The sequence below is a fragment of the Paroedura picta genome, chromosome 1, assembly GCF_049243985.1.
Source record: "Paroedura picta isolate Pp20150507F chromosome 1, Ppicta_v3.0, whole genome shotgun sequence".
NCBI lineage: Eukaryota > Metazoa > Chordata > Lepidosauria > Squamata > Gekkonidae > Paroedura > Paroedura picta.
In genome coordinates, this window is record NC_135369.1 from 183,313,648 (window position 1) to 183,336,179 (window position 22,532).

General features: G+C 45.7%; 1 protein-coding gene across 3 annotated transcripts in view; it reads left to right on the forward strand.

Moving 5' to 3' along the window:
• MEIS1 (Meis homeobox 1) overlaps positions 1-22,532 on the forward strand; it is a 218,151-nt gene that overhangs the window by 104,722 nt on the left and 90,897 nt on the right. For all 3 annotated transcript variants that reach the window (XM_077314850.1, XM_077314857.1, XM_077314866.1), the window contains exon 8: positions 9,472-9,617. In XM_077314850.1, the coding sequence (XP_077170965.1) occupies positions 9,472-9,617 (146 nt within the window). The remainder of the gene's footprint in view (positions 1-9,471; positions 9,618-22,532) is intronic.

Below are 22,532 nucleotides of genomic sequence, written 5' to 3' on the forward strand. Positions count from 1 at the left end.
CTTCCTGCACCCACACGGGGGAGCATTTGGCCTGGTGCACCTCATCCGCCCCTGATTTGTGCTCCTGCACGGGAGCTGGGGCAGTGAAGTTCCCAGTCCGTAAACGGTCTGACTGAGGAAAACCCTGTTGCTTCTCAGACCTCCTCATCCTCCCCCCCACCCCGTCTGCCTCAAACCCTTTCATTTGAATGAGGTCAGCCAATAACAAGCGTTGCTTGACAATGGCCCCACCCACTTTCTCAAAAACATGACAGGTGCTTTGGGAAGGACGATTGATCACCATGGGGGACCCTCCTCTAGCCATGATGATACAATGGCTCCAAGAGGAGGACCACTCATCTTTCATAAACCAAGAGAGTTATTAAAGAGCTGAAAGTGAGGAAGGGGAACTGGACAAGAGTCGAGGGGGAGAGGAAAAGTCTGGATCTGAGCTGAGGGGCAGATAATTCAAGGTATCTGTGTTAATTAAATGTCTAGCTTGCATTGACCTGTAGGCACTTAAGTGGTCCCATGGATTTCCGGGGTGGTGGTGGCGGTGGTGGCGGTGGCGGAATTATTTCTGAGCAGCCAAAGCCGTAATTCAAAAAGGTTTTCTGCTTAGAAGGGAATATGATGCTTCTCATATATAAAGCACCGGAGGGAACACGTGCCTATACATTTTTAAAACTTTTGCTGTTTATTGAATGCAAAAAGAAATAAATGAAATAAAATAAAAAAAATGCATTACCTTAAAGGACCATAAACTGCGGGGCTGCATGTGGTTTTTTATTGTTTCCCTGAAACTGGGAGCCACGCTGTAATCTAAAATCCAATAGTCTCTCTGGCCAGAACAGATACTTTTATTGTATTAGATTCTTGAGCACAAGAATGTGCTACTGAAATGTCTTCTTCTAAGCGGCTAAAATGACCTTTAGTGTGAAAAATTGGGAGAAGCAGAGGGGAGGGAGAAGGGAGGGTGGGGGGGGGGGGGCAGAGATGGGGCTTAAATGGAACGGGGCTTAAAAGACTTTGGCAGGCTCCCATGACAATGGGGCATTCCAGTCCAGGATGCATTTTTAAAGTTTCTGTAGGTATTTCCCCCCCCCCCCCTTCTCCCTAATGCCGCTGAGTCCATTTCTTCACATTTTTCTCCGGCGAAAGGCTTAAAGTGGTGGATATAGATCCTTATCTAAAAATGGATCCTTACAAGCTGGCATTTGGAATGCAGCCTTCTGTGCCTTCTATTCCTTGGCTCCATAAATTCCAACCCCTTTGTCATTTTTTTCCCGGGGGAGGGGGCTGATTCCCTCTCCCTTCAATGGCTTCTAATTGAATGTATCTCCTATAATCTAGCAAAAAAACGGCACATCTTTCTAATGGGCTCGATGGCCAGGTTTTGCAAGGGAAGCCTGGTTGGGCTTGGAGACTTTGGGAGAAAAAAACAACAAACCACCCAAAACGTTGCAGGTTTTGTGGCTTTGTATTTGAGTGAGGTAGAAACTAATTCGGTATTGTGGCAGCTAGTTCGATGAGAGGATATTTCTGGTTTGAAAACACCTCCAGGGTTGGAACAGTGTCATTCTTTTCAAGTCAAGTCTTTATTATTAGGGTACTAGACCAGTAGTCAAATTACAAGGTACATAAAAACATCTGGCATTAACAAGATAAAAGAATCATTGATAACTTAAATATTATTTTAAAAAGATAAAAACATTCCAGCTATAAGAATCATTCTGGTTTTAAAATGTACAAGCATTATCTCGAGCAATTGAGACTATCTCTACCTAAGTATGCTCCGAATCCAACCAGCTCTTCCTTGTTTTGATTGCTCTCCAAGCAAATCTGGCCACAACAGAAGTTATTTCTGTGCTTTTGTCTGACAACATGTCTGTGATTGCCTCTGAGTTGGGCTTATTCTGTAGGGAAGATACAAGTTCTCCCCTGAATTGAAATTCTTCTGTCATTCTTTAGTTTGGGGTTTTTTTTAGCAGTTGATATTTTTTAGGAATTTCCCCCCCTTCAAGCACTCTTTTCATTGGCTGCCCTTTCCTTTGCAGGAAACAAAAATTATGCAAAACTGTAGCTGCCTTCCCGACTGGAAGTGGCCAGACTTTGGCTTACCAGACATCCATGAACTACAATTCCCATGAGTCCCTGCCACCCCTGTTCCATACCCCCCCTGTTCTTCTACAGTAGAAGTCCCCAAAGTGATGCCTGTGGACGACACTGACACCTTTCCTAGTGTCTACCAAGAGTCTTTAGAAAGTAGGTGAGGCTTTAGGCCACCAAGGCCATTGGCCATTTGATTGGCTGTGCAGGTTTTTAAGAAGGTGCAGGTTTCGGTAGCAGCTCAAGGATCTTAACTGTGTGAGTGAAGGGAAGCTGAGTCAGCGACTGTATGGTTGTGTCCACCCATGCTGTACCTGGATTCCAATGGTATCCAGAGCCCCTCCAAAGCACCAGGACTCCAATCTAGCATGTTGCTCTTTTTGGTGTAGTGGTTAGGAGTGTGGACTTCTAATCTGGCAAGCCGGGTTTGATTCCATGTTCCCCCACATGCAGCCAGCTGGGTGGCCTTGGGCTCACCACAGCACTGAGAAAGCTGTTCTGACCGAGCAGTGAAATTAGGGCTCTCTCAGCCTCACCTCTCTCACAGGGTGTCTGTTGTGGGGAGAGGAAAGGGAAGGTGATTAGAAGCTGCTTTGAGCTTCCTTCAGGTAGAGAAAAGCGGCATATAAGAATCAACTCTTCTTCAGTAATATCAGGGCTCTCTCAGCCTCATCTCCCTCACAGAACCAACTCTTCTTCTTCTTCTTCTTCTTCTTCTTCTTCTTCTTCTTCTTCTTCTTCTTCTTCTTCTTCTTCTTCTTCTTCTTCTTCTTCTTCTTCTTCATGGCTTGTGCAGCCAACATAGTGCCTCTCTGGGGTGAGCACAGGAGGATCCTCCTCCCCCCCCCCCAAGCTATTTGTCACTTACAACTCTAGCTCGGTCTCTGATGACTTCCCTTTTAAAGATCTTCTGTTGCTTATTTTAGAGGCCAGGAAATGAAAAGCATAACAGTGAGATGTTTTTAGCTTTCCATTAACTAAGCATAAGCATAGTGGATCGATTTGTCAATACATTATAAGGGAGGGGATCCTAAGCCTGCCTTGCGGTTCCACGGAGCATCGGTGGAAAGTCTGGTCCAGCTTGGGCACAACTTGGACTTTGGAGGTTAGAAGAAGGCTGCTCAGACCGGAGGGTCCACTGCCATGGGGGGGGATAGGACCCTAGGTTAGGACTCCCCCAAAGCCTTTTGCACCTGTGAGTGCCTTTGGAATTCTGATCCAGGGCAGTTGTGTTTGTGTGTAAGAGGAACCCCTTTGTCTTTCAGATGAGCAGTGTTTAACAGTGTTTTTAAACGAACGTGCAGTTTTAATTTTTTTGTTTTTGGCAAATACATGCAGCCTACCTGCAATCACGCCATGAAGATCCCTTCTGCTGTGATGGCTCCCAAAACAACATGTTTAGAAATTTGCTCAGCCAGTCAGATCTCCAGCGGCCAATCAGGAGCCCTCCTGGGCAGAAGGTCCATCTGGCCTCACCCACAATCGAAAAACACTTGTCAAGTGTGAACCATGACACCCACAGGCACCCCAGCAGGGACCCCTACCGTCGGTCTTCTTCTCACATCCTGTGGATAGTCTACCCTTGGCCACCCGCGGCCAGGTTCTTAACAGTTTGGTGTAGTGGTTAGGAGTGCGGACTTCTAATCTGGCGAGCCGGGTTCGAATCCCTGCTCCCCCACATGCAGCCAGCTCACCTTGGGCTCGCCACGGCACTGATAAAACTGTTCTGACCGAGCAGTAATATTAGGGCTCTCTCAGCCTCACCCACCTGACAGGGTGTCTGTTGTGGGGAGAGGAAGGGAATGCGACTGAAAGCCGCTTTGAGCCTCCTTCTGGTAGAGAAAAGAGGCATATAAGAACCAACTCTTCTTCTTCTTCTTCTTCTTCTTCTTCTTCTTCTTCTTCTTCTTCTTCTTCTTCTTCTTCTTCATCTTCTTCTTCTTCTTCTTCTTCTTCTTCTTCTTCTTCTTCTTCTTCTTCTTCTTCTTCATGGTGCATTGCCCCCAATGGGGCCACCTGAGATGAAACCAAGGGTGTCTGCGAGATCTGCCCATCCAACGATTGCTGTCAGAGCAGCAGTGAGGCTCAGATTTTGAATCTCCGACCTCACTGCAAATATATGAAGTCTTTATCTGCGTGGTCTAGCACCATCTTGAAATATGATATTCCACAGGCAGGAATGGGAGTCTGAACCCATGCCATCTGGAGTCTGAACCCATGCCATCTTGCTCTTCCAGGGAGAACTGGGCCGTTTCTGTCCTTCAGCAGCAGCTGGTTTCCTGCGGAAAATGGTTCATAGTATATATTTTCAGATGCTGTTCATATGGACAGCAATAATGGAAGCAGACTATGGTGAAATAAAAGGGCGTAACTTTGGCATTATGTTTTAAACATGTTGCTTCTGTCAAAAAGACATTTTAGTGGCCTTGTAGTGTGCAAATGTTGATTTCTGTCTAAATTTTTACAAAGAACCTACAACAAAGATTTTGCTTACTGAATCTGATTAGAGTTGGGTTCCTTATGAGATGAGACACACCAAACAACTCCCTTTGTTTTCAGTGGATTCCAAATATTCAGGTGTTTTCAGTGTCGCAAGAGGTATTTCGCCTCAATGTTGTTAGTGCGAATGACGAAAACATGACAGTCACTTTTAGAATGAATATCTAAACCACAAATGCCTCCATTTGGGGCACCAAATGTGTGAAAAAATACCCGATTTTCGAAGTGCCGCTGGGGGAAAGTTGCCGTTTTCCCAGAAACCTGTGAACTCCCTCAAGCTTCCCTGGTTAGTTTGTCAACAAATCATTAAGGCTAATAAACAGGAGATGTGTGGCGAAGGCCTGGAATCGCAACAGACCTTTCGCTTTCCCTTTGTGCCGCTGGTTGTCTTTTATCATTTCTCTGTGTGCCGTTTTAAGGGGAAGGTTAGGAAGGGGGTGAGCCATAGGAGGCCAAGGGGAAGTTGTCGGAAAGAAGGGGGCGAAGATTTGACCCGAATGAGAGGGACTCCCGCTGACATGGCCAGTTTGACTCATTGAATGACCTGAATACGATAAATGCCGCTTTATCCTTTCTTGAAAGGAACAAGATAGCGCAGCCTAAATGCCCGGCTGTGCTTAAATAGGCAATGCTGAGTTGTTTGAGGTAGGCAGTGTTTGAAATCTGAGACAGCCAGCAAGTCCGGGACTTGCCACAGGTCACCTGCCGTTCTCAATGGGGACCGGCCCGGGATCGGGGTGAACCTTAGCCCAAAATGCCTCCATGAGCAGGCCACCTCGGCCGGACAAAAACCCTGCAAGAATACATTCTGAGGTTGTTATTGGAAAGAGTGAGACTGGGGAACCACGGGAAGGCTTGCCAGCTTGATGCACAGTACATGGGTTTGACAGCTGGGAAAGTGAAGCGTGGGCAAGTAGACTCCCATTTTGCTTTTTCTCCCACCCATGGCTTGTCGTGTGTACGTGCCATTTTTTTTTTAAACCCAGTGTCCGGTTGCTGTGTGCAGTTCCTGTGCTCCTAGCCATCTGACAGGCGACGAGTCTGCTCCAGTGAACTCAAATCCTTTTAGACAAATTTGTGAAAGAGCAGAAGATCAGCCAGCAACTTTTGGGGGAGGTCTAGTTAAAAAAACAAAACAAAACAAAACCCAAGAGATTTAAGGTGTAATTTGTCCCAGCCTTCCTATGAGCACAGGTTTCTTTCTGGATGACTCTAGCCTTTTCCAAATAAGAAAACTCATCTTGAGTTCCTTTTTGGACAAAGGCGGCTGGGGGAGGGGGGAGGAGATTGTGTTGGCCCAAGCCCCTCAATGACCCCGGTGGAGACACCCCCGAGAGCCCACACGGCACATTAGAATGTTGCATATGCGCAGCTCCCATTCCAGCAATGCCCCCCAAATAGCCAAAGGGCATTTTTAAGAGGCCCTGCCTCCCCCACTTGCTGGCCTGCCAGTTAATTGCCACACGGATTCCTGACACACGGACAGATAAGATGACATTTTCGGTTTCCGTCACTAGCAAACGCCACGGCGTCGTTTGCACCAGTAGCTAAGAAGCTGTCAGGAAGCATTAGCGGTTGGCGCAAGCTGCCCTGTGGCACTTCCCCCTGGCATCAGCAAAAACGAGCATAAATCACCCAGCGCAGCAGCCTCCCCCGTGCGACTAATGAGGCTGTACGCTGGTTTATGGACTAGCATCATTTTTATGATTATTTCCACCTTTTCAGCTCGCCTTCATTGGCGGCAGGAGAAGTCAACTTTGGGAGAGAAGTCGCGGCTGACATTTCCCCAAATGTGGCGCATAGTTCCTGCCATGTGGGCTGGTCACTGGACCTTCAAGTTTTGCTTCGTGACCCTTAAAAAAAAAAAAAAAGGAAGGGGGGGCAGCTGGAGAGAGGGGGAAGCATTCTCCCGAGACCTTCCAGAGGTGACTGTATCAAATTGCAGAGTGAATGGAAAGGCCATTTAGACTGAGGCTGAGATTTTTGTTTTGTTTTGTTTTGCTCCCCTCCCCAGATAGCATAGAGTTTCAGTTTTTTTTTTTTTAAACAGAAGAAGGGGGAAGTGATTAAACAATGTCTCGAAATCTAGGGAAGCAAATTTCTTCCAAAGGACCTGCCCGCCGTTTCATTCATTTGCTTTATCCCTCGCCCTTATCTTCCCTTGGATAGGACCCTCGGTTTATTGTTTTAACTTCCTCTGAACACGCACCCAGTATTTACTCGGGATTGAAAAGCATTTGCTTCCAATGAAAACCGGGTCTTAGGTTACAGCCCAGCCAGCGTAATTTCCCTCCCAGATGGGAGCCAAAGTAGCTTTATATTTGCCTAAAAACAGTAGGAAGAACAAACTGGTGCATTAAAGCCCTGGCTGTTTTTGGCTCGAGCTAATGATGTAACAGAAACCTTTTATTTGGGATAGGTCACTGGCTGGGATTGCAGGCAGTTGATCTGGCTCTGCCTTGAAAGGTTTTTCTCCATTGTATCTCTGTAAGTCTTCCCTTAAAAGAGAGAGAGAGAGAGAGAGAGAGAGAGAGAGAGAGAAGAGGAGGGAGGCAGGAGGGAGGGAGATGGGGGGGAAGAAAGATTCTGTTCCTAATGTCTCTGCTTTCATACAGCAGAAATAAACAGGAAAGGTTCTGGGGAGTGTTATACATGGAATGCAGAAAGCTTTTCCCCTCCTAATGGAGTATATAATTCAGGTGCCCTGAAGGCACGGCTTTCAGGAATTCTTTTGCCTGAGGTAATGGGGAGCTGAGCTTGCTTGAAGGCCTTGATTATCTATTGATGCACAAAACCCTGGAAGAAGAAGGGGGGGGGGGAAGAGAGAAGAACTCATCTCCGATGGATTATAGTAGATATTTCCATAAATTATCAATGAATTCTCTTTCTTAGCCCTGCATAAAACCATTGCTTTCTAAAATAATTTGCAGGGAGCTCCAAATGGGTAAAGAGAATCTATCTCCCCCCCCCTCACAACAACAACAAAAAAATACAGTCGTAGGAGAGTGGTAATGAAAGACCGTGTCATTAGGTTAGAAGCCTTTACTTTTAATCAATGATGGCCTAATATATTTCTCCCCTCTCTCTCCCCCCCTCCCCTGCTTTGCTGCTCAAACTACGGAAAGTGAATTAGTTCATGGAAATTTTAAATACCGTCGAGTTGTTTGCTCATGTTTATTTTATGAATCATTATTTTATATGGCGCATTGCTCCTCTGAATAAAAGCCTTTCAAAGACTTTTTTTTTTTTTTTATCAGGCCAAGACATCTAAACTCTTTCTGGAAAAGGGTTGTTTTTAGACGTGCAAACGCTTCAAGATGGGCCTTGCATTAAATATAGGACTGTATGTAAAACGGCAGCCATAAACACACTTTTAAACCAAATCTGTTTAGGGCTTTTTTTGTGTGTGTGTGCTGTTTTTGAAGTTTGTGTTTTGGGTCCTTATTTTGGAGAAAGATTAACGGCACCAGATTGAGGAGGTCTGCTCAGAATCCTGCTCGGCTCTCTTCAATAGGGAGTGAACGTTAAATTGACTATTTTGGAAAAAAAACCCGGAAAAGCACCTTTCTTTGAGGGAGATTATTTACTTAACTTTTGTTTTTGTTTGTTGCCTTGGGAGGGGGTGGGGGTGGTGTTTAACTCATTACTTCTATGCCATGCCATGCCCTCATCAAAATTCGGACTGTGGAAATCTCTGTGGGATTGTTTGTATGCAGAAGATGAAAGGCCCAAACAAACTATTATGCGAGGTCGCTCCCTAACCTGCTTTCTGAGCCCCACCCCCCTGTTCTGCAATATTTTGTTGCAGAATGAACAATGGAGAATCAGGAGCATACTATAAACTTGCCATTTTTGTTTTATTTTTGTGTGAAGAATCTACTTAAATTGACATAGTGTTAAAGGCCATCACCAAATGAGTATTATTCAACCTGCGCTACCGGGGTTCCAATAGGTTTGCCAGCCCCCCACCCCCTGTCCCTTTTGGGGGATGGGGGGGGTTGAGTTGCCAGATCCAGGCTTGGCAACTCCTTGAGGATGGAGCCTGGAGAGTTCAGGGAGCTCAGTGGGGTACAAGACAATGGAGTCCCACCCTCCAAAGCAGGAGAACTGGTCTCTGTAGTCTGCAGATGGATTGCAATTCTGGGGGCTCCCCAGCTCACCTGAAAGGTGGCATACCTACCCAAGAAGAATGTTGGCAAAAAGTGGGCATTGGATGTGGGGGAAGCTGCCCTCCCCCACAATGCTTGACTATTGTAAACCTCATTGGACTCTTTGGGGAAGTTAGGAAGGTTACATATATGCAGAGGAACATGCATTTGCACCTAAGGCCAGAAGCTAAACAGCCTTTAGCAGCAACCAGAATACTTTGATACAGTTGAATTAGCCGGAATGTGGTTTTCGGTTATCCGGGAATATTGATAAAAGATCTCCCTGGGGGAGTGGCCAGGGAGGGGGAGAAGATCACACTGGGGATCCAGATAAAGCTGAACACACCCGTGGTTTGTGTACAGAAGCAGTGGTGGTTGGACTGCACATTGAAGAAACAAGCCCTTCCTTGCTTTTATGCCTGGGGAAGGGTGGGGGAAGCAGGTTGAACTCGATGGACCAATTTAAAGTTGGAGATATGGCTGATACAGTCATAGGGCATTTCTCCCCTCTCCCCCACCCACCCACCCAAACAAACACCCCTTAAGCAGAACTGAACTGACACTATTATTCCCATCCATCAAGTACAGCGTAAAATAATTTTGAAATAATCATATATTAACATGTTCATTACACACTGATATATATATATATATTAAGAGTTGCCCCTTAAGTTAGGTTTTCGTTATTAGTAAAAGATAGCACAAAAGTCAAAAATTTGATTCCCTATATTTACAGGTGACGGCTTGGACAACAGTGTAGCTTCTCCCAGCACAGGGGATGATGATGATCCAGATAAGGACAAAAAGCGGCATAAAAAGCGTGGCATCTTTCCCAAAGTAGCCACCAATATCATGAGGGCATGGCTGTTCCAGCATCTAACAGTAAGTGGACTCTAGAAATCCCGTACACGCAATGAAGCCTATTGCGATTGATTGTCTGCCATGGGAGCAAAACATCTCATGCGCACAGAATCGGAAGGCGCTCCTGGCAGTTGCTTGCATTTTTTTGTATCTCTTGCTAGGGAGTGAGGGGCACAATTATTTAAAACGATATCACGGTGGTGCTTTGTTTGTGCTTTTTAAGAGGAAACGCGCAATTGTAATGGCTGTTGCATTAACAACATTGGAGATTTGTTGGTTTTGAAAGTGCCTGCTAAGTCTCACGGCAGGCATCTCATTTTAAATGTCTGGAGAAAAAAAAAAACAACAAAGCACACCAGAATTATTTTTAGTCCCCCGTGGGTTCATCTGCGCAGTCAGATGCCGGTATCTTTACGGGAGATGGCCTTGATGGTATTTGTTTCCCTACTCGTTGTGTAAATACTGTAGAACAGGAATCTCCTGGTTCTAACAGGGGCAGTGGAGGCAGCCACTCTAGGGTTTGGAGAATTTAATCACCCCAGGAGACCCACATAGACAGCCAAACAATATGGCGCTTGGTGCTCCATTAACATGCATTGTTTTTGAGGACTTTTGTTTAGGGAAGTTCTAATCATTTGTGAGAGCTGTTAGTCATTGTGGTGTTGGGCCACACCCATTCAAATTGTGCAGGCACATGCGTTTCAATGCAGCCCCATATGCATGTGTATGAGATCCAAGGATTGTGGCTCTGATTCTAAATGTTTTTTTCACTTGCACTCTCCTTCCACTTCAGATACCACAGAGGTGGGTTCTTTGAGTGCTAGGCTCTTCCTACTCCTTGAAAGTCACTGGTCTTGCATGTGTGGCGCCACCTAGTGCTGGAGGAATACTATGTAGGGCAGCTAGAAGCAAGAAAGAGCGTTCAAGCCCGTAACTGTAGTATTTAAATACTGGATTATCATTTTGTAAAGTCATACATGTCAACCAGGGAGGGAGGTCTTGGAAATATAAGAATTATTCTCCCACTGCTGAGAACTGCTGAGTCTAAATGCTTTTGTTTAGCCACCACTGACCGAGATTCTTAAGCCACGATCTAGGGTTTTTTGTACATCTAGTAAGACTTCTTTGTCTTTTCCCCATCTTGGACAACCCACAAATATGTCCTGGCTACTACAGGCAGAGTCCCATCAGAACACTGTTGAAGATGACTCCTCAAATCTCAATGACATCACCAATAAGGGTAAAGGTGTAAGAAATACTGGGGGGGGGGATCAGTTAGAGCAGTGGTCCTCAACCCCCGGTCTGAGGACCGGGACCGGTCCGTGGATCAGTTGGTACTGGGCTGCGGCTCCTCTTCGTCCTCTTCCCCGGCTGCTGCCTTGGGGGCTGCCCTGCCACTCTGCCGCCAGCTCACCTTTGGTGCTCTCTGGCGGCCGCCATGGCTGGGGCTCCCCCTCGGCATGGCACTGCACAGCTGCTACTGGCAGCGCCTCCCAGTGGGCGGTGGGAAGTCAGGGGCGCCGGCAGGAAAGCAAGCAGAGCAGGGGCTCAGGCGGCGACATCCCTTGGCAAAAGACTACCCCCCCCCCCCGGGCCTCAGTAAAATTGTCAAGCGTTGACTGGTCCCCGGTGTTAAAAAGGTTTAGGACCACTGAGTTAGAGCTAATTGTAAGTTCCCTGGACTTTGTGTTTCTTTATAATCCAATGAGTGTGTTTGTGGCAGCTTTAATTGCAAAGGATGTATCTGAGAACTTCACATGGCATTCTTAGTTGCCTATCTACAGCACATTCATTTATACTAGTTTGTTATGGGCTGGCCTAATGATTTTTTCAAATGGCCTCTCTGAAGACAAGTTCAACCAAGTAATGGGAAATAAAACACAACTCTAGACAAGAAAGGTAACCAAAACGGTTGAGACAAAGAAAAAGAAACAAAAATATTGCTGCGCGCATATGTACAAAAAAATCATATATAATGAATTGCATATCCAAAAGTACTACAATATTGTTTTAAAACCACAATACTGTGGTTACCAATCCTAATGTCCAATCCTAAAAAAATACAAATTAAAAGCTACAAATTATATTCATGTACAAGAACCTATCACAAACACAGTTCTGCTAAGAGCCTTCCTGAGTGGTAAAATTCAAGCTGATCCTCCATAAATGTAACAAAAAAATGTACATAAAACTCATCATACACAGAATGGAGCTAAAATGAAAGGCAGGGGTAAAGGTGAAGAATAATTACATGTCTCTTAGGTGACAATTTTTTAAGAATTTAAATATTTTGAAATGTATGGAACTGGGATAACTACCTTCCTCACACGGATATGTTCCCCTGAGGTCTCAGTGCAACTTGGGCGGCTTGAGAGGTCCAATCTCTCATCTTCTCATGGATCTGAAATATACATCGAGAATATTGACTAAACAACTGCAAATCAGAAAGTTTCCTAAATTTTAGAGGGGAAACATCTGTAGCTAACGAGGGGGGGGAGCCTAAATGGTGCAATGTTTTCCTACTTAGGCCAATGCTCAGAGCTTCATTGGAGTGCTCCGATGCAAATAGAAAAGAATCAGCACTGTGGTAGTTCCCTCCCCCCAACCCCTGCTGAATATATGTAAAAGAGAAATAGTGACACAAAGGGGAGAGAAAAACGGCATCAGCCTGATTGAACTCCTGTCCAGAAAGCAGCCAAGTCCACCAGGCACACAACCAATCAGTTTCTTGGAGCCAGCGTGGTGTAGTCGTTAGGAGCATGGACTTCTAATCTGGTTTGATTCCTGGCTCCTCCTCCACATGCAGCCAGCTGGGTGACCTTGGGCTCACCACAGCACTGAGAAAGCTGAGCAATAATATCAAGGCTCTCTCAGCCTCACCTCCCTCACAGGGTGTCTGTTGTGGGGAGAGGAAAGGGAAGGTGACTGTAAGCCGCTTTGAGTCTCCTTCAGGTAGAGAAAAGCAGCATATAAGAACCAACTCTTCTTCTTTAGTAATCTCAGGGCTCTCTCAGCCTCATCTCCCTCACAGAACCAACTCATAAGAACCAACTCTTCTTCTTCTTCTTCTTCTTCTTCTTCTTCTTCTTCTTCTTCTTCTTCTTCTTCTTCTTCTTCTTCTTCACCTCTTGGCACCAGAGTACCTAACGTGAAGATCCAGGACTCCCTTTTCTTGAAAAGCGGCATTTGTTGTGAAGAGTGCACTTGATCTAGAACAAGGTCCTTACCTGTGTGCATGAAGTGCTTCACTAGCGGACCGTTGCTGTCTGAAGCACCTTGCGTGTTCAGATATTCTCACTTCAGCCCGCCGCTTTGTTGTTTCTCCTTACAACTAATTGTACAGGCACTGTATACAATAAATGACCCTTCTAGAGTTACAATTAATTCTATCGCAACATCTGGTCATTGAAGAATTTTGGAACAGACTGGCTTTCAGGGCAAAGGCCACCAGCAGAACAAACTGCATATGGAAAGTAACCTTTTTTACTGCCAGGGTATAGACTGAAGTATGCTCTTTAAGTGTACTCATGAACAATGTATCTGGAAGATTTTTAGCCCTCTTGGAAATATCTAGCGGTTTTGATCTATATCTAGGGTTGTCAGACAAAAGGTGTTTTTTAATTATATTCTTCACACCAGTGTAAGTACCTTCGTAAGTTAACGGGATAATCATCCTGTCCATGTTGTCTGGGAATCTTAGGTGTTAATAAGGATTCCCTTGGTGTGTTCCTGGGCTTATAAAAGTCTTGTTTGAGAATTTTGGAAGAATAGCCTCTATCCTTTAATTGTTCTGTAAGAATATTGGCTTTTCTAGAAACCTCTATATAATGGCAGCAATTTCCTCTAATTCTTAGCATCTGTTCATCTGTTCAGATAATAAGGATGGAAACTATCACTTGCTAAAAAAAGAGTTAGGATCCACTAACATGAAAACATTAATGTGAAATTAAATGCCTTCGTTTTAAATCAAATAATCTAAAAAGAGAACCAGCCTGGTGCTGTGGTTAAGAGCAGTGGCTTCTAATCTGGTGAGCCGGGTTTGATTCTCTGCTTCTCCCCATAAAGCCAGCTGGGTGACCTTGGGCTAGTCCCAGTCCTGTTCGAGGTATTCTCACAGAGCAGTTCTGTCAGAGTTTTCTCAGCCTCACCTATCTCACAGGGTATCTGTTGTGGGGAAAGGAATGGAAGGAAATTGTAAGCTGCTTTAGGACTCCTAGTAGGGAAAAAGGGGCGTATAAAGAGCAACTCTTCTTAATCCTAGACTTGTTACATACCATTAGAAATTTCATACTGTGATGTATAGTGTTAATATATTGCCAAATATGGAGCTCCTCTGAACCTTTCCATATGATCAAAATATCATCTAGATATCTTCCATATAGGGTGATGCTGTTCCTATAGATATTTTTATTACTCTAGAGGATGAAGGTGTTTTCTAATCTGTCCATGAATAAGTTTATAAATTTTGTGGCAGATTTATACCCCATAGCTGCATCTGAGATTTGCCAAAATAATTATCCATGAAACTGGGAAAATTCTTTGTCAAATATAACTCATCCATAAAAAAGATTGGGGGGGGGGCCTGGAAAAGCATTCCCTCTTATCCAAAACATCCTGCAAGAGGTCCAGAGCCTCATCTTGTGGGATGTATTTGTATATAAAGAAGCAACATCCCTAGTGATAAAGATAACTTCCTGCAATACCTTTTAAATGTTGTTAATATGATTAAGGAAAGCTGTTGTGTCTCTCAGATAAGATGCAGTGCAGGGGAGGAAGAAATAATCTAGATACATTACCAGAGGTTCCAAAATCGAGCTATAGCCTGAGACAGCAGATCTATCATGAGTTGGGAAGGTGCCTTTAGGGATTTTATACAGGTGGTAGAACTGTGGCATTCTACCAATAAGAAGTTGTATGTGGGTCCTCCAGTAGTGTTCTCTCTGAAGCAGGAACTCTGTTTTCCCTGTGATTGTTTTCTGTGTGATTGTTTTTTTGGTGTTGTTCAGCTGTCTGAAATGCCTCCATAAGATAATCATTTCTGCCCCATATCACCCCCCCCCTGCAGATTTTAAAATAACTTCATTGCAGGTGCAGGAGCTTTTTATATGGATATGGGAGATGGGAGATTATTTGAATATTTTAACATGTATTTACATGATTAATTGACATTTGTCTTTATATTAGGGTTAGGTGTTCAGATGAAGAACTATGACTGTGTTTTAAAAATGTTTTAGCACTTTATAATTTATAAAAGATACTCTAAATTCTAGTTTCTTTTTCTTTGTTACCTTTCTCATTTAGGGTTGTGTTTTTCTCCCCTTTTTTGGTCGCACTGATCTTTTTTGGGGTACCTGGGCTTTCAGGAGATCATGCAATGCAAAACCAAAAAGGGAATGAAAACCCAACCTTGACAAAGTCAGGAGCTTAAAAGTTGAGCTATACAACAATAAAAAGTTTTAACAATTATTTATTAAAGTGTACCAATATTAGGTTAAAAACAAATGACCACTTCTATGCAGAGTAAAACAATAGCTGAGAGTGGTTTTCCTGGATATTACATATCTTAGAAGGTGGTGCTCCAAAAAGAAACACTATACCTGTATTTGTTGGGGCTCCACCTAACAGATTTCCCTTGACCACCCAGATATACTTCAGATAAGAGGGCATTATTTAATATTATTGACCACCAAGGAAGACCCAGTAGGTTCGAAACGCGTTTGGTCTGTTCATGTGCAGTTAGATCTATATAGCTTTTAAATATAGTTTTTACTTTGTTTTTAACCTAATATTGGTGCACTTTAATAAATAATTGTTAAAATTTTATATCATTTTATAGCTCAACTTTCAGGAGATCATGTCATATTAAAACATTGGTGTTCCCAGCTACTCGGACGAACAGCATCCTAGATTAATCCACTTTCTTTTTTCAATTCCCCTGTACCATCGATCTAATAAATCAGACCTTTGGGACAAATTTACCAAATCCAACTATAGAAAAATGAAGATTGACACACTTGCAGGGCTTTAAGGGATTATTGGAGAAAACAGATTACTCCCAGGGATCTTAGAATGAAGAAGCAACCTGGAACATTTCCCTGTGGTGATACTTTTAAAGACAGGTGGTTTGCCATTCGGAAGAAATGCGCTTTGGATCTGCTGGCCCTGCTGGTAGACATAGCAGCATCAGAGAGCTCTAAATTGGAGCAAACAATGCAACAGCTCACGGATAAGACCCAAAAAACCATGGGAGAGAAGATCACCATTTTGGATAACGTGATAGATTAAAACAGTGGTCCCCAACCTTTTTATCACCAGGGACCGGTCAACGCTTGACAATTTTACTGAGGCCCGGGGGGGGGGTAGTCTTTTGCTGAGGGACGTCGCCACCGCTGCCTGTTGCTTTCCCACTGGCACCCCTGTTGCTCCAGTTGCTTTCCCACTGGCACCCTGACTTCCTGCCGCCCACTGGGGGGCACTGCCAGCAGCAGCTAAACATTGCCACACTGAGGGGGAGCCCCAGCCATGGCGGCCGCTGGAGAGCACCAAAGGTGAGCTGGTGGTAGAGTGGCAGGGCAGCGCCCAAAGAAGTGGCCGGGGAGGAGGATGAGGAGGAGCCGCGGCCCAGTGCTGATTGATTAATGGACCGGTTCCGGTCTCCGGACCAGGGGTTGGGGACCACAGGATTAAAAGACCAATTTTTCCAATGGAAGGGGGAAAAAAACCATTTAAAAACTTTAAAGACGTTTTAAGGATTATGAAGAAAACTAGTAGGAAAGCCCATTTATGAAAATCATAGAATCCTAGAATCATAGAGTTGGAAGGGGCCATACAGGCCATCTAGTCCAACCCCCTGCTCAACGCAGGATCAGCCCTAAACATCCTAAAGCATCCACGAAAAGTGTGCATCCGACCTTTGCTTGAAGACTGCCAGTCTGTTCCAGGGCCCGGCAGAAGGTTGTGGCCAGCAGTGGCCATGCAGCCCCCCCTCCACTCCCCAGGGAAGGTGGCTGCCTCTGTGGTGGCAAAAGAGCTCCTGGGGCTCCCTCGCCGCCAGCCCCCTCCCCGGGCAAGGTCCCTGGCTCGGCGGCGGGAAAGGAACAGGGCGACACAGTGGCCCTGCTCCTTTCCCGTGGCGTGGTTCTTCGCCACCTCCCCCTCCCCGGCCAAGGTCCCGCTGGTGAAGCCTGTTCCAGCGGGCAACTTACTGGTCCCGGAACGCAGAGGCAAGGACGGCTGACTCGCAGGAGCACACAGCCAAGGACGGGCCAAGTAGACAATTGGGAACTGCATGCAGCGCGGCTCCCCATTGGCCACTTGGCCCTGGAGTGACACTCAGAGGGGCCCGCACCTTTCTCCTCCCAGTTTGCCCTTACTGTTTTATTTATACCGCTCCACAGGAGTGGTTTAAAGATTAGGTATATGACTGGGTATATATCTTTTGACGTTAGGTATATGTTAGGAAAATTAGCTATATGTCTTTTGACATTACAATTAATACTAGTCCATATGCTAGTCCAGATAACCATAGAAACACCACAACAAAGAACTTTATTCACTTCTTCATCCATAGGTTTAGACATTATTCTTATGGGAGGACTACTTGTACTATTTTAAGGAAACCAGGCAAGAGACAAAGATTGGGGGATGGGACAGAAACAGAACTAAAATTCAGAACTAGGCTTGTGCGATTCGGCTGCTTTGGCAGCCGTTCCCTCCGGATGCAGCCAGCGCCGCGCCGCGCGGGGGGAGGGCGGTGCCGTCAGCGGTGTGACAGCGGGCCCAACCACGCAGGCGCAGAATTCCGCGCCTACGTGGTTGCGCCCGCTGTCACGCCGCTGCCGGCACCACCTCCCCCCCCTGCGGTGCGGTGCTGGCTGCGCACGGAGGGAACGGCCGCTTCGGTGGCCGAATCGCACAAGCCTATTCAGAACCCACAAGTAGAGTCAATCTTTCAAACGTTGGCTTCCATGAAACAGAACTATTGGTTGTGAGGATGGTTTTCCTTTTGCTCCCACACCTCACCATGTTCCTTTCAGCAGATTTCTTGACCGACCAGACTGGCTGATTTTTTTCTAGGACTGAAATGTAGTTGATGATGCCTCACTTAATACATTTAGACCCAAATCTATTAACCTCCCTAGAGCACTTGGTCGTTCAACAGCTTTTGGAGGAAGAAATTATAGAACTTGAATGTTCAAGGTGGCCCCTCTGGGTTAACTTAAAGGGACTGGAACAGAGCATAGGAATAATTTAAGGTATATTTTTTTCTGGAGTGCTCAGTTTGCATTTTATTTATTTATTTGGATTTTTATACCGCCCTTCCATACAGCTCTAGGCGATTTACATAGAACGTTGTAAAAATAGTTACATAGAACACTATAACAATCTGTCAGATAACAATTCATAACATAACATAGCATGTCATACCGCTGAGGATGGCTTTTAGCCAAAGTACCAGTTTGGCACTGGTATGGATATAATGTGTAGCTTTTAACCTGTATTGATATGACTGGACCTGCAGAACCATAAAACTGGAGATGCAGAACCATAAAATGACATTTTAGTACTTTTGAATGTATATTTAATTATATATATTTCTGTGCACAACGATATAGGTGTGTATATGTGTGCGTGAGCATAACTATATTTCGCTTTCCCCCCCCCCCTTGTCTCAACATCTTTGATTGCCTCTCTTGGAAGACAAAATGGAAGGTTGATGTACACCTAGGCTGGCCAGGTGCCCCCTAGCCACTGATGGGGGGCTACCATTGTCTGATCCAGCTTGGGAAACTCCTGGAGATTTGTGGATGGTTCCTGGAGGGATCAGAGACCACAGTGGTGTGAAAGGTCATACAAGCCGCCCTCCAAAGCATCCCTTTTCACCAGGGAAACAGATCTTTGCAGCCTGGACTTGAGCTGTAATTCTGGAAGATCCCCATGTCCCACCTGGAGGCTAAAATAATGAACTGGGAGGGGTGGCATTTTTATGCCAATGGTACATATAACACTCCCTGTGCTGGATTGGCTTGAACACAGATTTACATCGAAGTCCGCAGAAGTGGCTTACGTTGACAACCATGCTTGCTTGAGGGGTTTTTTTTTTTAGATAGGCGGTGCTTGGTCCTCCTTTTCCATGCTGCCATGGTGGATGGCAGAAGCCAGCTTGGTGTAAAGAATTCAGAGCCAGTTTGGTATCGTGGTTAGGAGTGCTGACTTCTAATCTGGCATGCCAGGTTCGATTCCCCGCTCCCCCACATGCAGCCAGCTGGGTGACCTTGGGCTCACCACAGCACTGATAAAGCTGTTCTGACTGAGCAGGAATACCAGGGCTCCCTCAGCCTCACTTCCCTCACAGGGTGTCTGTTGTGGGGAGAGGAAAGGGAAGGTGATTGTAAGCCGCTTTGAGACACCTTCGGGTAGAGAAAAGCGGCATATAAGAATCAACTCTTCTTCTTTTTCTACTTCTCCTCCCCCTCCTCCTCAGAATGGGAGCACTGCTGAAAACGGGTTGATTGCCGACTAGTTAATATGCACCACCAAACACAGCAGCTGCTGTGGGGGAGGGAAGAGCATCCCAACTCATCCCTGCCATTTTGAAAACATTTGAGTGCATCTGAACATCCTCCAAGTACCTTTCTTCCAACTTAATTTGGACTGGGGGGAAGGCTTCAGATTTGAGCTAAAAGGAAAGTGTGCGTTTGCGTGTGTGCATGTGTGTGTAAATATTTCAAGAAACAAATGCATAAACTTTGGTCAGTGGAGTGAGTATAACCCACCCCATTCTCAAACCTGCAGAGTGCTCCTTTTTCTTTCCATTAACATTGTTTTTGGTAGCCTCTGAATTTTAGACTAGCATATCAGTCCACAGATTTGGGAGGTGGGGAGCATCAGGCAATGGGAAATGTCGCTGTCAGGGAACTTGCAAGTGTGCATGACACTCATTTTGGTGTCTTTTGTTCAGTTTGTTTGGGATCTAGCCTGGAACAACTCACTTGTTGGAAGGAATCTTGTCATTGTTTACTCTTTCAGTAGTGCTTTGCCTTGAGCAGTGGTCCACCCAATGACTTGCTTACAATGTCTGCATAAGCAGCGTTCGCAGCCTTCTGAAGCTACTGAAGTCAGTAACCTTCGAAGAGTGTAGCTGTGATTTGTCTAGCACTGCTAGACTTGGATTGGACGGAGCGTTTGTCCTTTTTGCAAGCCAATGTTTTGATCGGGTTAATGCTGCCGTGAAATGCTCCAGGCTGCACTAGGTCTTGCCCAATGCCTTTGCGCTGGTAGAGTCATGCTACACGCGTATTTTTGCTCGTGCTGCTGGATCACTGGCGGTCTTCAAGCAAAGGTTGGATGCACACTTTTCTTGGATGCTTTAGGATGCTTAGGGCTGATCCTGCGTTGAGCAGGGGGTTGGACTAGATGGCCGGTATGGCCCCTTCCAACTCTATGATTCTAGGATTCTAGCCAACCCAGAATGCCTAAGGTTTCAAACACAGACCCCCCCCCCCTGCCCTTTTTCCTTTGTTTTAACTGAAATCTCTCCAGACCTGGAGTCACGCAGTAGCCAGTAGTAGCTGAGCTAGGCAGGGGTAGTCAAACTGCGGCCCTCCAGATGTCCATGGACTACAATTCCCAGGAGCCCCTGCCAGCATTCGCTGGCAGGGGCTTCTGGGAATTGTAGTCCATGGCCATCTGGAGGGCCGCAATTTGACTACCCCTGAGCGCTGTAGCTGGACGGCTGGAATGCTGGATCCAGTAACCTTCACACCCATTGGGCACAGTCTGTGTAGGAAGGGGAACTGAACTTCTCAAAGGTCATCACAGAGGTAGCGCAGTGTAAGAGAAGTGGATTTGTCAAAGCTAATTGACAGGTAAGAGGATATTTCCCCTCTCTTGGGGGTTGTAAAGCTAGAGTCCACAGCTCTGCTTGGGACATCACTTGCCCTACGTGAAACTGCCATGTTCACCACCTGTCTTTCAAAGAGAGAAAACCTTGGCCGACGGAGATGCTGTGCTCCGTACCCAGGGCGAAGCCTCACCTTTAACAAATTTCTGGGGCTAATCCATCATTTCTCAGACTGATCCGATTAAAATGTGGACTCTCTGACTTTAATTTAGGGAGAAGAAAGGGAGATGGTTTGTCGTCTGTCCCATGCCCCTCTGCCCCCCCCCCCCACTTCCCCACAAATACAGCATGCTGGTCACATAAGTTTTTTTTTAATTCTCTCGTTCTCTCTCCCCCCCCCCCCCCTTACACACACACAAGAAAAGTTGTGACCAGCATACTGGTACATTCATCAAGAATACAAAGAGACATAAAACCTAATCTTCTTTTTCATGGTCCCTGTGAAGTTGCACAGTTTGTGCGCATAAGGAGCTTATTTTGAAACACTCCTCCCTCCCCCCCCACTCAGATAATAAAATAAAGGCTACAGATTTCAGTCTTCCAGCGGTAGCTTCTAGAATAGCCTGTTAAAGAATGTTCCACTGGCACGTGACAGACGAACAAAACATAAGCAAAGGGAAGCCATATTAGCATGTTCAGGATTCCCTGGGAGTTGAGGAATTAAAAGGTAGGCATTTCAAGTCTGCTGTTCTCTGTAGTAGCAATCCCCTACCTGTGGGCTGCGGACCACATGTGGTCTGTCGACTAATTGGAGGTGGGCCGCGAAGGACGCCTTCTCTCTCCCCCGGCCCTTCACTTCATCCCCCCCCCCCCCCGGCCCTTTACAACACACTTCGGGTGTCATTGTCTCCCATCACTCCCAGATGGGACTATCTCGTTGCAGAGAAACAAGCTCAGGGTTCCCATTGATTTGTCATTGTCATGAGTTAAAATTTCCATGAAAATAAAATGTTCCTGATGTACATTGTTGTGGCGTGTCTGCATCTTATTTTGAAGGGATGCTTAAACATTATCATAGCGACCAGAGTCAGAGAGCATTAGGGCAGCGGTTGAGAGTAGAGGAGTAAACTAACCCCCCCCCCCCCACCGGACCTCAGTAAAATTGTCAAGCGTTGAGTGGTCCCCGGTGATAAAAAGGTAGGGGACCACTGGTCTGTAGGATATGGCCCTTAATGTCTTCACCTGAACGATGCAGGTGAGGAAGCTCACCTTTCTGTTTGGTGTCTAGTCGTTTGCCGGTGAAAACGGAGCGGCAGTGTTAGGAATCATTGCCTTCGCTTCTGGAACCCAGTTTTCTGTTTGGCTAGTGGTAGTTCTTAATTGGGCTATTACCTCAAAGGAATGCTTCTGGAGATTTTTTTAAAAAAATACTTGCTCATAATTATAATATTAATACCCATCGGCGGCATGGAATTAAATGACACGGACAGTAATTGCTGTATCTGTCATACTAATGACGAGTGGTTGAAATGATTTGAAATAAATGGAGGAAACGGGGTGTGTTTAAAAATAGGGTTTTTTTTTTTTTTAACCACCTTGGTTCATAATGACTGAGACCTTCTTTCAGGCGCCGATTTTGGCCCCGCCGCAGAGTCTCGTTTGCAAGCCGGCACACTGGAGAAAGTTCAGCCCCGTGAATTCCCCAGTGATGTGAGGCAGCTCACTCCTGGTGTGATTAGCAGCGGTGCTGTTAGAATCATAGAGTCGGCAGGGAACCCCAGGGTCATCTAGTCCAATCCTGGCACAATGCAGGAAATTCACAACTACCTGCCCCACCCACAAGGGACCCCCAATTCCATGCCTAAGTGATCCCCCTCACCAAGAAAAAAGCCAGAATCCCTGGTCAGTCTGGTCGGGAGGAAATTTGCCTTCTGGCCCCAAAATAGCAATCAGCATTTCCCTGGGCATGCAAGAAAGAGCCACAAGAGCTCAGACACAATCCCTTCTGCCCACCCACTCACGATCTGCCTAAATTCACAGAATTAGCATTTCTGTCAGATGACTATCTAGCCTCTGCTTAAAAACTTCCAAGG